General features: G+C 37.3%; 1 protein-coding gene across 1 annotated transcript; it reads right to left on the minus strand.

Moving 5' to 3' along the window:
• Nucleotides 1-10,089: 10,089 nt before the first annotated feature.
• LOC114272121 (cyclic dof factor 1) lies at nt 10,090-13,732 on the minus strand. Its single transcript, XM_028213793.2, has 2 exons — nt 13,327-13,732; nt 10,090-11,533 (listed from the first exon to the last, which is right to left on the minus strand). The coding sequence occupies exons 1-2, from the start codon at nt 13,513-13,515 to the stop codon at nt 10,331-10,333; spliced, it is 1,392 nt and encodes a 463-aa protein (XP_028069594.2). The 5' UTR covers nt 13,516-13,732; the 3' UTR covers nt 10,090-10,330.
• Nucleotides 13,733-17,962: the final 4,230 nt, after the last annotated feature.

Raw genomic sequence — 17,962 nt, forward strand, 5'->3', positions numbered from 1 at the left:
GTACCCCCTGTCTTGGTGATAGGTGCATCTGAGCTTCTGATTGAGCCAAGCCGGATCTTCCAACATTTTCGGCGGCTAAACAAAGAAGGGCTCTCTCTTGATCTTTCCAGGATTTGATAGACCGGCTCTTTGAATACAGTCACGACGGCTTCATGGGATTTGGACTTATCCACTTCGTTCACTGTGATCCCTCTATGTTCTCCTCGATCTGTTCTCTTCTTTTGCCGAGCTATTTGTTCTGTTGACGCTTCCTCGATGGGGATCTGATCATCTTCGAGGTGAGCGTACTGCTCAATCCTGGCATGCAAATCTTTCAATGTTGTGACCGGGCGCTTGGTAAGTGATTGTCTCAACTTACTTTCTAGGCGCAGACCATGCTTCAAAGACATGACGGCCATCTGTTCACTACACACATTTTCCTCCAAATCATTGTATTCTTCCCAGTACCTCCTAGCATAGTTGCGCAGCGTTTCTTCCTGCTCCTTTCAAAGGCCGAACAGTGTATCCGGCTCTTTCGGAATCTTAGTGTTGGAGACGAACCTGGCTAGGAACTCTTCGGAGAGCTGTTTCCAGCCATGAATCGATCCAGCAGGGAGTCGATCGAACCATCGAAGTCCAGTTTCTCCCAAGCTAGATGGGAAGACTTTGCACATCAGTGCCTCATCTCGGCTCCATAGAGACATCATCTGTCTGTAATGGCTAATATGTGTCAACAGGTCCGACTTCCCATCGTACGAGGTGAACTTTGGTGGGGTGAATTTCTTTGGAGGTCTCATGGCCTCAATTTCCAGGGAGAATGGTGAGGAGACGAACCTATCCAGCGCTCGGTGTTCTCTCTGGCGAACAGTACGGTCTAGATGATCCCGATGTTGTTCGTTCTGCTTGTTCTCGATCAACCAAGTTCGAAGGTCTTGAGGGGGGTATTCAGTTGTTGACTAACCGTCTTCTGCCTCTTAGCCCTTCTCCGGCGTGATCCACGAGTGTGACTGCTTACTGCCTTATTCTGTACCGGGACAGGCTGGCTTTGTTGTCCAGACTCATTTCTGGGGAACTTTTTCAGTGGTGGCTCTCTGGATGAGCTCCTCCGTCGCAAACGAGAGGGCTCTGCTTCAGTCTTCTTTTCCGTTGGGTCACCCAACACCCTTTTAAGTTGGGCTTTCAGCTCTTGTATCTCCATCCCCATGGAGTTTATGATTCGATCTCTTTAATCCTTTTCCAGAAGAAAGTGATGAGAAGAGCCTCCAACGAAGGGTAACCGATGCTCGACAGATTCAGGGGTCTGGTTATTGTTTCCAGTTTGCTCTTCCAGAACTGTTGGGCGTGCCAAGCCTTTTTCCTTTGTCTTCTCCGTCTGTGGGGTATGTGTCGATGGCGGAATGTCCTCAATCCCCATCACAGGAACTGAGTGCAGAGCTTAGAGATTAAGTGATCCAAGTTCACTGCACTAATTGTGCATACCAGATTCCGCAGTAGATGAAAGTGGATCGGGGCTCCGCACTCGGTTGGACTATCCAGGGACTGAGGTTCCTGCCACAAGAAGCACCATTAGAGCTGCTCGGCTGGGGTTGGCCAGATAGCCCCTCCAGTGTGGGAATTAGTAATTGGAGAAGAAGTGTCTATAGAGTTAAGTTTATATCTAAGTGTGATTTTGCTTGGAATAGTTCAGTTACCTTCAATGTGAAGTTCATGTAGTATATATAGGGTTCCTTGCTTGCTTCTCAAGATGGTTTCATGGAGCTTGGATGCTGCCAAGTGTCCTTTTAGCATTGCTCCAGGTGGGGGACCACTTGGTAGTTACCCATTGTAGTCATGCTGATAACAAACCACATTCCTTTGATTCAACAACTTCCGTGATTCTAGGTGTAGGGGGCCAGCTGAGGTGGCAACTTACACATGCACAGGTTCACAATTTCCACGTTCCTCTGTGAGGTTCTCTCTGCTCGGTGCCTCAGTACCTCAGTTCGGCCCTAGACCAAACTTCTGTTGGGATGAGCCGGTCCATTCAAACATCTTTGTGTGGGCTCGGCCCACTATCTGCTCAGTCCATAGATTCAGTCTTGCAGCTCAGCCCAGCCCAGCATCACGGCTGGACTGGCCTTTCCACTGCGAGTTGGGCCCAAGTGCTTGAGGACTTAGGTTGACTATTGATCATGAAGTTGGGCTCAATTGGCTTGCCCATATACTCATCCAACCCACTTGGATTTGGGCTTCAGTGGATTGGGCCGACCCAAGGCTTGGATCCGACCCATTTTACATTCAACCCCTTCAATATCCAACCTCTTTTGGCACGGTGGCTCAGCCTGTGATGCTTGGTTTAGTTGTTCTTTAAATCAGGTGTCTCTCTCGTAATGTGTAGTTCTTGCTCTGTTTGTAGCAAAACAACCATTTCAATTGGTTTAAGGTTTGTTTTGTGGGTGTTTGATTGAATGTTTCAGGTGGCTCAAGTTCTGCTGACATTACCATACGCATTTTCTCAGCTTGGGATGCTTTCCAGGATACTTTTTCAGCTCTTCTATGGCTTGTTGGGTAGTTGGACAACCTACCTCGTTAGCTTTCTCTATGTTAAGTATAGAACCAAAAAAGAAAGAGAGAAAGTTGATTTCAGGAACTATGTCATTCAGGGATCTTTAATCTTCACAACCCCTTATCACACTTCCAAATTTTTTTATTTGCTTTAAAAAAAATATGGATTCCCTATTTCTAAATTTCTTCGTTCCAATATATGGTTAGAATCTCAAAACATAGTCCTATGACTGGATGTGTTAGGTACGTAGTTCAACTCCCAGATGAGTATATTGTTTGTTAAGACTCAACTCAATAACCAACCTCATGGGTTAATCCTTTTGGGCACTAATCCAAAAAGTGTCTCTACAATAGATGTGAGGAACAAATAACAATGTCGGTGAGAAACCAACACCAGCTGGACAAAATAGAGGAACCAAGGCCCAATATTCAAAACAGCACACACAGCAACACACACATCACCATGCCACACCCAAACAGAAACCAGCAATAGCCATGCACAACAGCAAGATAATACATAGCTCAATCAACCAGTAGTAGCCACACAGCAACACATAACCACATAGCAACACACACAGCAACATGTTCTTGAATTAGGTTAATTCTCTTTTCTTTTTTTTCTTTTCTTTTTTTTGTTGTTTTTTTACCTATAATAGCTACCTGATTTTCAACTCAACATATCATCAAATGAATTGAGGAATTGAAGCTTCAGCCCTAATACACAATGGATGGAGACTTCATCCAAACTCGTTTCTGACAGTGCATACTTTTACCATTTTATTTGAAAAACATCTTCCTTACTTGAACCCCTGCATATTTTTATTATTGCAACTCACAACAATATGAGTTGTTAATGCTAATACACCTCTTTCACATTATGAAACTAATGCATGTTGTTTACATGTTGAGCTTTCAACTTTTGAGTTATCAAAACCACTTGGCAATGTTAATGAAGATATATTTTGTCAAACACACTGCCTAGTTTGTCATCACTGGTTGATGGTGGATTAATGATTAAATTTTATATAAACTAGCTTCTCTTGTCCGTCTGACTTGGTATTTAGTTTGTAGCATACATTATTTTCTGTACAATCTTAGCTTCTATTGTCATTTAATGTTCGTGATGAAATGCATCAACAAAATTATATATGAAATGGTTTCTTTTGTCTTGCTCAATTGGTACCTAATATGTAGCATTCATTCTCTGAAATAACCAATATGATGACTTCTATGATTTGTGGGTATGGTAGTTTGATATGATGCTTTCCAGCATAACACGTGTTATTCTCAATCGTCTCATAATGTTCTAATGAATCACTGATGTTACTCCTATGTTAAAACTTGGAAAATTACAAATCAGAAGGCCAATCGAGACAAGAATCATTACTTTTACTACTCAGTCAATTTAAATTGAACTGTAATTTCATAATTAGTGATACTTAAATAAAAATATAGGTATTAACAAAACATTCATTTAAGAGATTTATTTATAAATCCCATTAGGGGGTTTACAGCCTAATAAGTCCACAAAGTATTCTTGTGTTCCGTTTAGTTTTAAAAAACATGAATACATAGATACATTGAAGCATGCATTATTGAATACTATCGTGTGCATTTTTATTTTTATTTTTTATTTATTTATTTATTTATATTTTCTTTGTAGATGGCTTTTGGCATGGACTTGTGGATACTCCTTTTTTTTGTGTACGGAGGACAATTTCAACTTTTGTATAATCTTGATAATTTTGTTATCCTCTACTTTTGTGTGGATTAGTATTGCTCGTAAAGATATTTTTTGGCATCGACTTGATAATTATTGGCGTGGTATATAGAATTCCTTTTGTCATGGTACAGATTACGATGCTATTTCGCATGGTAGTACATATATTTTTTGTACACAGAGGCCTTGGTTTTTGTAACTTTTGTAGTTATGTTTTGTATGGAATTATTATTTTACTTTGGACTATATAGTACAGGTTGAACTATGTTTTGTATGGAATTTTACATTTACAATTATACATTTTTTGATGGTTGGAAGTGAAATGGATGCAGATTTATTGTGGAATGATTGATGATATATGTATTGGTTTGTTCATATATGTGGTACAGGTCACACTTTAGACAACTAAAATGCTTAGTAGCTACAAAATTGCAAACAAACAATAGAAATGTTTTGGCAACTAAAGGTTTAGTAGGTAAAAACAAGTCAAACTTTAGGCTACTAAAAGTTTAGTAGCCGAAAAAAAATCAAACATTAGGTGAGTAAATTATTTAGTAGCTAAACAAAAATAACCTGAACAACAAGTCATTTTTGGCAACTAAAGGGTTAGTGGACAAAAACAAATCAGACTTTCGGCGACTAAAAGTTTAGTAGCGAAAAAAAAATCAAACTTTAGGCAACTAAAACATTTAGTAACTAAAAAATAATAACATGACATCAAAAAATTATTTGGCAACTACAATGTTAGTCGTAAAAAATAAATATCAACTTTTCGCGACAAACCCTTTTAGCCGCTAAAACTGTTATAGATAATTTTACTTTAATGCTTTTGGCAACTAAAAATAGTTAGCAATTTATTACTTTTGGCAACTAAAATTTTTTTAGTTTCTAAAAACCTTTCCCGACAATTGGTCACTAACTAACATGGCGACCAAAACTTTTAGTTGCTAAAAACCTTCGCTGACTAAAACATGACTTTTGGTGAACAAAAATTTAGTCACCAAAAGTGTTATGTGTTGTAGTGCGTGTATTAGATGGAATCAACACTTGCAATAAGGAATAGAATACCGAAACTGATTGCTACCAACTGTGAGGGGACTCCGACGATTTCGTCAATAATAATATCTCACAAGATAAATCGACAGAGTAACAACTCAAGTAATAACTCACATGTAAAAACGTACCTTTAACCTACGGGGCCTTTCTTCATATAATAACTTGTACCTTCATCTTTCTAAAAGTTAAACTTCACAATATCTCACAAAATAAATCGACAGAGTAACAACTCAAGCAATAACTCACATGTAAAAACATGCCTTTGACCCACGGGGACCTCTCTTCATGTAATAACTTGTGCCCTCATCTTCCTAAAAGTTAAACTTCACTAGGCCACTTATTCCTATCAGGATTAACACTTATTTAGAACTTATCTATCCTAGTTGGATTGGGTTAAACCTCTCACAAGAGTTCTAACTTATCTAACCTAGGAATCTGTTTTCAACTAGGACTCAAGTCCTCCTCTGAATATTTCAAATCCGATGTGACAAGATCACATGTCGACCAATCCTAGCCATCCACGTGAAGAGAATGCAATGAACAATGTCACCAATGAGGGCCGAAATCCAAAGGTGAAGAACGGCCCAAGAAGAGCAAACGGTTGGGTGCATGAGTGCTCCTGAGGAGATTACTACAATAAGATTAAGCTTCAAGTTTGAAATGACCGTGTCTACCGAAGAGGCATGGAGTTGAAGGAGTTAGCAGATAAATGATTCAGATGGAGGCTCTGAAGAAGATTGTGGTGCAAAACCATGTTGGACAGCAAATTTCGACCCTTGTTGGAAACCATGCTACTACAAATAACAATAACGGTATCTAAACTTCAACACAACGAGACGAAGAGAGGCACACAAACACGTATGATGGTAAGTCTGACTCCAATATCCACATTGGACTCTACATCAATGCGATGTCGTTGTAAGGAGGAAATGACCCATTGTTGTGCAAAGTGTTGCTAGCAAACCTAGGTAATATCCCTTCTAACTGGTTCAAGAAGCCGAAGAAAGGCTTTGTGAAGAGATGGGACACCTTGTCCGAGATGTTCATTAGCAGGTTTGTCACCAACACCACCTAACCTTTGAGAGTGGATTCATTAGTGTTATTGAAGAGAGATCTTTGCAAAAGCCATGAGGCCTATGCCAAGAGGTACTACAAGGTTTACAATTGGATCCCAAATTGTAACCAGGAGCTTGTCATCGTATCATTCAAGAACGCCTTGGACGCAAAGAGTCCACTATGACAATCTCTGTCTAAGAAACTCTCGACGTCAATAGAGGATCTTATGGCCAAGATTGAGAAATATGTCAAAGCGGATGAGGAGAAGATTGGTTGGGGGTTCTCCTAAGCATATGAGTAACTCACTAAGAAGAGGAAACTTGCCAAGGAAAAATAACGACCGAGGTAACAGCAACAGTGAGCCAAAGATTAGGACTGTGTTGGCAATAAGTATGGTCTTTAAGGTCTTGATCTACAAGGTTCTGGAGATAATTAGGGATCAATTCTACTTCAAAAAACTCCCCAGATCTCGTGAGAGTCAATGGAAGGTTTCAACATATGTCCTGCGCGTACCATGACATCAATGGCCATATGGCTGAAGGATTTGGGGCCCTCAAACAACATCTTGAGGACCTCGTTAGGAATTGACATCTGCGAGACCTAATTGATGTATAGAGAAGCAAAATAGAGTAGGCCAAGTTGGTCGAGGCCCCAGCAACAGCCCCACCGCCGCCACAACCTTGTGAATACATTGGGTACTTTTATGGGTAAATCGAGATATAAGTATGTATATATATCTTCTTTTAATATAGGAATACTATATTGTGTCTATTTTTTAAAAAAAACTAGTTTTTCCAAGAGATCATTCATTATAAGATTGTACTACTATAAGGATAAAAATAAATATGCTTTCCAACTTCGATCCTGTAAAAATTTTGGTGACCATTTTCGAACCAAAATGCTCCAACTACAACTAACGGTTTTGTTGCTAAAAATTATATAAAATAAAATAAATTTATTTTATATAACAAAAATAAAATTACAGAAACTGAAATTCAAAGATCACAAGAATTTTGGAAACTAAACAAATATGAGAACAGATCTAGAAAAATAAAATGATAGCAAACTGAGAATTGTGTATCACATGGTGTCCTTAAAATAGATTCAGTACCTCACCGAAAAAGGTGCTGGAGGTTTGTCGGCATCTGTCTCCCAGGCGACAACGAATGCTACTTCAGAAACACCTCATTGAAGTAGCTCTTGCGAACAAAACAATGGCAACACTCTCTTACTACCTCAGGAGGAACTTTGGGAAGATGAAGAAGCTCTAAAATGTTGTCTGTTGATAATAAGATTAGAGGTCTCTGTGTGTATGTAGACTCAGGAAGAACTTTGAAAAAAAGAAGAAGCTTTAAAATGTTGTATGTTGAGAATGAGATTAAAGGTCTCTATTTGTGCATGTGACTCAGGAAGAACTTTGAGAAGAAGAAAAAACTCTAAAATGTTGTGTATTAAAACTCAAATAAGAGGTCTCTATTTATATATGTAAGGGAACCCCATAGCCTTCATGGCCAGCAACGAATAAGACTGGTAAGTCACCACCCAAGTCTAAGCCAAGATCCACAGACCATGTATCCTGGACCCAATCCGGGCAAGCAGGTGGGCAATGGCGCATGCACGTGTAGCAATTTTTTCTATAACAAACTTGGTCCATAGTCTTGGCACAAGCCTATCCTTTGCATATCCCTAACTTCTATCTTTCAAAAAATTTGGATGCCCAAAGGGTTCATACCTTTTAGCTAAACAGTGGATATAAATACTCATTAATGTTTCGCTCTCTAATCAATGTGGGATAGATGATTTTCCATCTTCCCAAAACTTCTTTCATGATGCCCACTTTATGAGACAATTTTTCAATCAATACTTAATAGTTTTGGCTCATTCTTTTTGCGGTGTAAACTTTTCACTGCTAAGAAATTTGACCTACTTGAATCAACATCAACCGACGGTCGGGTCCTACTTTAATTTTGCATTAAAATTACCAAAAAACTATTAATTTCCAATAGGTTTAGGAAAGAAGGTTGCTTTAATTTATTTCCAAACTCAAAAATTTAATAACTTTTGATTTAGATTTTCATCTTTTTGAAAAATAAAGTTCGTGTTTCTTGGAATCCACTCTTTGAAATCTGTTAAACAAAACCTATAACGACTATGAAATTTCAAAAATCAAATTGACAAGCTTTCACAATGTTAGATGTCTTCAAACATTGAAATTTCACTGTCTTCACACCTCTATATAGTGAAATTTCATTATCCTTTGTTTTCAAAAAATAAAATTTCAAAATTGAGGGTCAGTTGTAAAAAAAAAAAAAAAAAAAAAAAAATTGGATATTTTGTTTCAAATTTTAACTAAAAATATCAAATTGATGACTTCAAATGACAAATTTTAAAATTTCTCTTTTCTAAAGGAGAAAAAAATCTTTGTTTTTAAATAGAGAAATTTCATTATTACAATATGGTTCTACGCCTTTTTCTCCTATAAAAAACTCAATCACAATCGCATTATTACATAAACCATTCACCCTAATGGACGAATGAACCACTTCTACTTGCAATTCAAAATATCATAAGAAAAGTAACATTAAAACCTACTATTCTACTATTAATATACATATAACCATTAGTGTGTTTCGTATGGGGATGAACCATATCTGATAATATCTATTTGTATCTGTGTAGTTTGTATGGATGTAGGGTTTTGCTATAGATAATAGATATGTGTGAAAAGTTAAGTCACAGCATGTCATATTGTATGTTAGTATAGGTAATGATGATCTTTAACAGGGGAATTACATAGTGGGGGTGCCCTTTCGATCCCCACAAGGACAAATCGGGTAAAGCATAGGGGGAAAAAAACAGTAAACCTACTTTTCAAAATTTTCATAACCTAGGAATCTCAATTATGAACCACTTTTATAAAGGACATAATTTGGCAATACCTATATCTTGTTTTTTTTTTTTACCTTTGATGTACCGACATCTATACTCATATATGTGTTTCATAAGCTATTGTAAGAGTGTGGATATTGAAACCTATATTACTTATAACATGAATCATTTTGATACATGAAATAGAAACACATACCTTACATGTTCGAAATTGATAGGCATACACTTGTATATATATTATTTATTTCAAATAGTGACTTGTATAGTTTATACACCATAAGAATTTAAAGTATTTCTGGTTTATAGATTTTTTTTTTTTTTTGAACAATTTATTTATTTATTTTTGGGTACAAGGGAAAGTTTAAACAATTAGAGTTGCAACAAAATGTTTTTGTTTTGTTTTGTTTTTTTTTTTTGTTTTTTTTCAAATTAATCACATGACAACACATTTCTATATGGATTATGATCTATTTTGACATCTTGTTATGTTAAAATTTCACCCCACTATAGATTTTCGTTCATAATTGTTGGGATCTCTTTGAATTGTCAAATTTATTGTTTTGAAATAAAAGTATATTGTGTTTTGAATGTTTCAAAATATAATTCAGTAGGTGTCCATGTTTTCTCATACAACAATATTACAAACCCACCATCATCAACCTAGAATTTACTCACAAAAATAATCAATGGTTCCAATTCATTTCATATACAAACCCTATCTTCATCAATTCAATTTTCACTGTACAAATATATTCGTGATAAATTCAGAATATGTAAGAGTGGGTTCCTAGCATTTTTCTTTCTGATAAAAATGAAGGAAACTCATTCTTAAAGCACCAGAAAAATAGGATAGAAATTCCTGATCACTTGTATTAACATATGTATTCTGCAGAATATGGACGTCGGTACATTCAAGAATCTCTCTGGTTTTGCTATCTCTGTGTTGTATATGGTCTTATGTACAAGAACACAGTAACAAAACATCTAGCCTCACTCCAAAAACAGCAATCCCTAGTGTTACAGAAAAGATAAAAATGGAGCAGCTGATTAGAAAGAAGTAAATTGATGCTAAAATTTCACTACTCGTTACGCAATCTCATGGAAGTTAAGTGACCTAGACAAGGCTGCAGGGTTGGCTTGCAACACTAAAGATGTTTCATCTCTGTGAATTTTCTCATCACCTTTTGATTGGAAGGCCTTAAATAGTCCGCCAGCACGGATTGAATCATTGTTTCCAATCTTGATCCCGAGTGTTGTCCATATCGAGCTCTTTGCAGCTTCACTCGGATCATCAATCCTCAAAGTCTTTGGAATCCAAACACATCTCCCTGAATTGAATTTTTCCATTACCTCTTCCTCGGGATTTGATGGTTTAAGAATGTCCCCATCCCTCGAATGTTTCCCCAAGACTGGAGAATTAGGACCGGAGCACATGGCAGGTTCAGGGGAAGCAGGTGTAGGGGAAAGCCATGGCACATTCCACGGTCCGGGTAGAGTACAACCCCAATAAGGTGGGGCCGGGTAAAATGTTACTGGAAAGCCAGAAGGCCCGAAAGAGGGTTGTGGCATTTCAGACCTCCACTGAGGTGAGTTCCATTGACAAGGCCAAATAGGCCCTGGGATGTATGGTACTTGAGGAGGTAAGGTCCAAAAATTGTCTGCCGAATTTGTAGCATTGATTGATGACCTACTTGAGTGATCATCCCCATTTTCTATCCCTCCAAACAAAGCAGAAACTTTCTGTTCAGGTTTATGAAATTCATTCCTGATGCAACTCTGCGACATAGATTCACAAGCGGGTGGATCTGAGCCAAAGGTGAGGACAGTGCCATTGGTTCTTGATGTCGGATGGTGAATCCCATTAGCGAGCACCTCTGAGACCATTATATGACGAAATTGTGAAGGAGACGAACTTTTGTTTTTGCGACGACCACTACCCATGGGAACACTCCTCATAGTCCCTCCAGATGTCCAGTACCGTTGGCAGTTTTTGCAGAAATGACGGGGCTGATTGACGTTGTAATTGTTGTAGTAGCAGAACTTGGTGTCCATGCTATTGCAACGGGGACATGGAAGTATCTTGTCTGGCTTCTTCAGAGTCTTTTCTTGTGAGACACTAGTTTCGCTCCCCTCGTCATTCTTAGATTCTTCAGGTGAGACAGGTTCTTTGTCAATAGATGGGGTTTTAGGGTTTTCACATGATGTTGCAGGATATTTTATCTCTTCTGCAGTTGGGTGAGAGGTATGATCTTCTTGTCTAGTCTCGGCGAGTTCACTTTCTGAATATTTCTGAAAATTACAATAAAATTACCATAAGAAAATTGGACAAGCTATATTGGACTACACAGCAAAGATTAGAAAGAGAAATATCAAAATAACCACAATTTGTTTAAGAGGTCACAATTTTATTTGCAAGTTTGATCTTATACATCATACTGACGAACAAAATCTTCTCTACTTTTATGATTTCTTGGTAAAATATAGTTTATTGGATTCAATAATTAAATTAATCCACAATAATTTAATGATCACATATCACATGAGAAGATTATTTGTAGGGAGAACACTTACAATGTCACATGGTTTTCCAGCACTATTGAAATTTTTAAAAAATTCAGCTACTTTTAGTGCCAGCAATTTAAAGAGAAAATTGGCTGAAATACTATCCAAAAACAAAGGAGAAGAAGTAATCTAAGGAAAATTTTCAGATGAAAGCATTTCAAGATGGACTAGGAACTAAAGAACAACTTTCCTAACATGGTAATCCACCTTGAGAGACTACTTGGCCTTGGTAGGCCTATTTTGGAGCCGATTTCATTAATTTGAACCATGCAATTTTTAGAATTCATTAAATAGAATATTGATACAAAAAAATTAAAATAATCAGATATTAGTTGCTAATATTTGAATCATATTTATATTAAAATTATATATGATATCAATTTTTTTAAGACAAATGTAATTCAAACATATAACTACCGATATCCGATCATTTTGATTTTTTTTTTTTTATGAATATTTTACTCTATGATTTTTAAAAATTAACTGGTTCAATTACTGAGATCGGCCCCAAAATAAGCCCACTTAGCCAAAGTTCTCTCAAATTGGATAGCCAACTTGCAAGCTGATTCTAAAAGATTGTTCATTCATTTATGTTTCCTCTGCCTTCTTATAGAGCCATTGAAACAGAGGAGTAATCCAAAGGATTGAAAATAGAAGGTTAAGTAAGACATATAATCCGCTTTCTTTTTTTTTTTTTCAACTTGATTAAGTTATTTATGTTTAATTAGTTATAAGCAAAAACTGTACTAATTAATGTCGTACATAAAATAAAATTAAAAAAAAAAAATTATAAGTAGCTCGTATAAAAGAGCACCTTGCATCCAACTAGTAGAAAATTTTTAAAATCCAATTTCAACGATAATCTCCAAACTATCTAATCAACAAAAGCAAAAACATACAAAGATTTTGTTTTAGCAAATCTACAAACATAATCTAATTGAACACCAGAATTGACTTTAGTTAATCAAAAAATAAAAACAAAAAAAATAGCAAAAACCCTACAAACAACCCTCAAGTCCGAGAAAGATCATGTATTAGTAACAGCTACACACTATGTAGCTTATAAATAAGGAACAAAATGATATAATTTCATATTTTTAGAGTCACAACTAAAAAAAAAATGTCATAACTAAATACAACATGAACACATAATTAAACATTTCACGAGTCATGACTAAAATAATGTCATAAGGAAATTTTTTTTATCATAACTAAAAAAAGAAAAATGGCATAACAAGACTGCATATGGTACAGCCAGTGTGTATTTTATAATTTCCCTCAGTAACAATACAATTGAAAAAAGGAAGGTAAAGAATTGTGATGGTGTATGATCAAACTCTTAATAGTTTTAAAGAAAGGTTTTTCTGAAACTCCAATTTGACTATAAATCTTGTTAGTTTTAGACTAAACAAAGATTATATGAAATGGAAACATAAAACTCTCTCGACCCACTAACAATTTTGCAAAAAATAAAAAATGGGTAACCTCTAAATTCATAAAAATATTTGAAATCACCATACCTTGATGTCTTGTTGTCCATCAGAAAGAGAAGTGATTGAAGAAGCAAGATTATACTCAGAAGAACTGTCCGGTTGTTGTTGCTCATCATCATCATCATCATTATCATAATCATCAACAGTAACAACAATCCTAGCTTTCTTCTTTAGTGGCAATGGAATCGTCTTCCCAAACAGCTTGATTGCCGACATTCTTTACTCTTTCTCTTTCTCTTTCCTTCTTGTGTGTTGGATTGGGGTAGTTTGGGTTTAGGGGTTTTGATTCTTCTTCATTTTGGTGGGTATAAAAAGAGGTGTGGAGATGCCACGTCAGAGGTGGGGAGGGAATTCTCAGCCACAAGTTGTTTGTGGCCTAAAGAGAACTTTCATTGTTGTTAATGTGGTTGATTGGTTGATTCTTTTCCCCCACACACACTTGTTTATTTGGAAAAAAAAGGGTTGTGCTCTTTTTGATCCCATCCTTTTTCTTGTCCATGTCAGCATTTCCTTTTCCCCCTATTGCTCCAATTCCCTTCCTCATTTTTTTTGTTTTGTTTTTTAGTAACCAAATTTGACATTACATGTAAAACCTCTTTGTAGTGATTTTTATATAGAAAATGTTTAAGACTTATAAAAAATATTAAAAAATAAAAAAATTAATTAATAATTTGAATCATAATGATTTGACATGATAGATGTTAATATTTAATTTATGACACATTCAATTGTATATGGCCTATCTCCCTTACTAAATCATTGTAGATGATTTTAGAAATCAAATTGTGAGTTTCTAATACTTCTCTTTTTATAACATTAATTAAATTATATGATGAGTTTCATAAGATATTAATGTTAGTACATTAATTATTTTACTCTTTCTTCACCATATTAAAAAAAAAAGTTCACTTTTTTTTTTTCTTTTTTTGAAATTTTAAGAGAGCACTAATTTTGTAGTCTTTTTCTATTTTTATTTTTTATTTTTAAATTTTACAATCAATTGTTGAAGGGGATGTGGTTTCATAAAGAAAAGTTCTTAATTTATCGATTTCCAATTCAAAATATGAAATTAGCATTCATTTTTTTTGTCCTTCTAAATTTTAAGATGACACTAGCTTGACTGTTATTATTTATTTATTTATTTTTACGAACACGCACAGGCAGTGAGGTCCACTCATGTTAGAGGGGACGTGGAGAAGGGCAATAATTCATCAATTTCCAAATGTAAAATGATTTTTTTTTTTTTAACACCGAAAAAAACTTCATTGATCAAAAGGAGCAAGAACATTAGAATGTAATACAGAAACAAAGCTAACAAGAAGGAAAATAACCCAATTAACAGGTAAACTATTGGACAATTTGGCCTTTGCCATCTAATGTGTTGCTCTATTGTTCATTCGCCCGATCCATGAAAGGGAATAGTGGTTCTCAGATGATATTCTCCATATATCCAAGATCAATGCACTGAGTTCAAGGTTCTAAATCGTGGTATCGGATAACGTAACGGTATCGATCGCGGAGTATCGGTATCGGTAGTATCGATCGGTACGTATCGGGAATCAGGTGTCGCGGCGGTGAAATTTTAAAAATCATTTTACAAGATTTCAGCTTTTTCTTTCCCGTACCGGTCCGAACCGGTGAGTATCGGCCCGTCGCGGCTTGTGTAACGACTTGTGTAACGGTTGCAGGTCGATATGTATCGGGACTCGACCGATACTCCTGCGATTTTCAATCTTAGCGGTATACCGGCCTGTATCCGTCGCGACATCCCATTTTTCCGATACGTATCGACCGATACGTAGCGTATCAGCCGATATTTAGAACCACGACTGAGTTCCCAGGGTGGTACCTTCTTTGAGACACAAAGTTGAATAACCGTCTTGTTATCACTCTCAACTTCCACATGGGATAAATTATAAACCTCAACCATAAAGCAAGCCAGGCGCACCGCATGAGCTTCCACTTGAGAGGCCGACAAAAGCATCAATAGATAGCGCATTGTCATCAATGAGATTGCCAAAAGAGTCTCTGACCACCACGACAATAGCAGCTTTGAAGGAAGCTTTACAAAATGCAACATCACAATTAAGTTTGACACTACCTTCATGAGCTGGCTTCCAACCTGAATGTGGTGACTGGTGAGGCTCTTCTCAAGTAGGATTATAGGAATTTGCTGAATGTAGGAGATCAAAATGTTCCCTCTAAAACTGCGAGACTTCAATGAGGGTGAGAGAGGGGTCCACCGGTTGATGGTTGAAAACAAAATCATTCTGGGCCTTCCAGATAAACCATGCAATCGTTGCCACTTGACTAATAAGTTGATTAGCATCTTTTAGGTAGGCGTAAACGTAGTTGATCTTCTGTCCACTTGGCCACATTTGGAATTGAACCTTTATCAATTTTCTAATTAATGGAGCTCCCAAACCATACGACTTTGGTCCAGGGACAATCAAACGACAAGTGTTCCATAGACTCGTCATGATGTTGGTAGATGGGACATAGGCCCGAAGGAGCACATTTACGCTTAAGCAATCCTAATTTTGTAGCTAGAAAGTTGTTACAGACCCTCCACCAAATATGTCGAATTTAAGGAGATATTTGAAGAGCCCAAACAGCTTGCTAGAAATCCTTCCCAAGATTATGAAATGTTGAGGATTTGAATGATCTACTTGCACTTCTAACCTACTTGGCCAAAGCGTAGCCTGATTTGACTGAATATTGGCCCGATTGGGTTGGGTGCCACACCAATTGGTCATTTCTATCTTCCATAGCAATAGGGATAGCAAGGATAGCCTCAAGATCCTCCTTCAAGCCTTAGTTTAATAACCATATCCTGACTATTTTGATTCTTTTTCCTTTGAATTACTGATCGTTGTACTGCATTTCTCAAATCATGTGGCATCTATAGGTAAGTGTTCCCTCTATTAGTGAGGCTTGGTATCCAACCCTCCAAACGACTACATGACAGCGACTCTTGCTGAAGGGGCCTTTCTGTCGGGTCTAGTACTTGGCTGAGCAGGTCTTCCACTAGTCTTTGGATATGATCAACCCACGGATTCCTATATCTCCCTCGGTTAGCATGAGGGCGATGAACTCTTTCACTGAGGAGAAGCTCCTCCTTGTGTATGGTGGCAACGATACTAAAGGGCTGTAAATAGAGGGGGGTTATATAGCATATGTCCAGGACCATTTGGGAGGACGGCTAGTCAGAGTCGCACTAGGCCCTGCGATCTTTACGACTGGTTGAGGTCAAGAATGAAGCTAGGTTCCTACTTTGGCTCTAGGTGTGGCGCCTATTGAAAGCATAGGTGTTGTAGCGGTGGAGGGCTTGCTAGTGATGCCTTCTGCTATCTTGGTCATCATACTAGAGGGCACATTAGCATTGTCTATTCCAAAGCCAGCCATAGTACCTTATAATCCCCCTTCCGAAGTTGAGCAGGTACTCATTGAATTTTTTAGTTTCTGGTTTTTTTGCTTTTGCTTTTATCAATATCGATCCTTGTTTCTCTTTCCGACATAGGTTCCCCGAGCATACGTAGAGGCATGTTATCGGACGGTGATTGGCCTGGTGGAGATGGTTCGAGGATACAAGAGTGCCACTCCTATCCCAAGACATGTATTCTTCTTTCCAGTGCTTCTTATCATTTTTGAGATTTCTAGCCTGATTGATTCTAAGTATCTTTCTAGGTTTTGCCAGGATGCCAGCCCGTCTGGGCATGTGGGAGGTGCTGCCAATGGAAGTGACTCTAACGAGGACTATGCCGATTCTAGTAGTGGTGATGATGATGATGAGGAGGAGAAGGGTTCCTCTTAGGGTACGTCGAAGCACCTTCAAAGGGTTTAACTGAGTCCATGTTCCTTTTACTTTCTTTTTTACCTTTAGTATTTTTTTTCTTTTTTCTTTTAGAAACACTATATAGGATACCATTGGGGAATGCCCCATATTTTGTAAAAGCCTTTGTACATTTCACACAGTTTATGCAATGAAATCCAACTCATTATTTCAAAATTTTGAGTATCTTTTTCTAAATACCTGGCCTGTTGCGTTTATTTCATGGTTTTGGTAGAGACTTTTTTGGATAAAACAAAAAATAAAAAGGCAAAACCAAGATTACAACTCAAAAATGCTGAACAAACAACCTAACCAACCTAAAATGACTCAAACACAGATATCAGAATGCCTCCACTATCTCTGGTACGCCCTGTCCCTAAAAAGGCCAAATTCCTTCATCAGCATGAGATGTGTGTGCGGTCTTCCATTTCTATTTTTGCAAGTATTCCCCTCCAGAGTTCGTCTCTATTCTTCGAAGGACTTTTCCTCTTCGATGAAAATTCTCCCAATTCTATGATGTCGCCCCCTTTCTGTATATACTGTCGACTAGCTGTTGGAGAGTGAAGTTTTTTTATATTTGGATGATAGATTCTGCCGTTGGTTCCGGTGAGATCAAAAAATCTCGGGTTAGTAGTTTGGATCTTCTTTGTGCATTGAACCATGGCATGAAGGTGAGGGTTTCCATCTTCGTGGAACTCCCTTGGGACAAGTATGTAGTATGGCTGACATGCTAGTTGGAGAACAGATTGAAAGAGTTCCAAGAGTTGTTCTTTTGGGCATGGGCATTGTGGGTAGGTGGGAAAAACATTCATGGCACATGTTTGTCGTTAA

This window comes from Camellia sinensis, chromosome 11 (assembly GCF_055761805.1).
Source record: "Camellia sinensis isolate YWXY chromosome 11, ASM5576180v1, whole genome shotgun sequence".
NCBI lineage: Eukaryota > Viridiplantae > Streptophyta > Magnoliopsida > Ericales > Theaceae > Camellia > Camellia sinensis.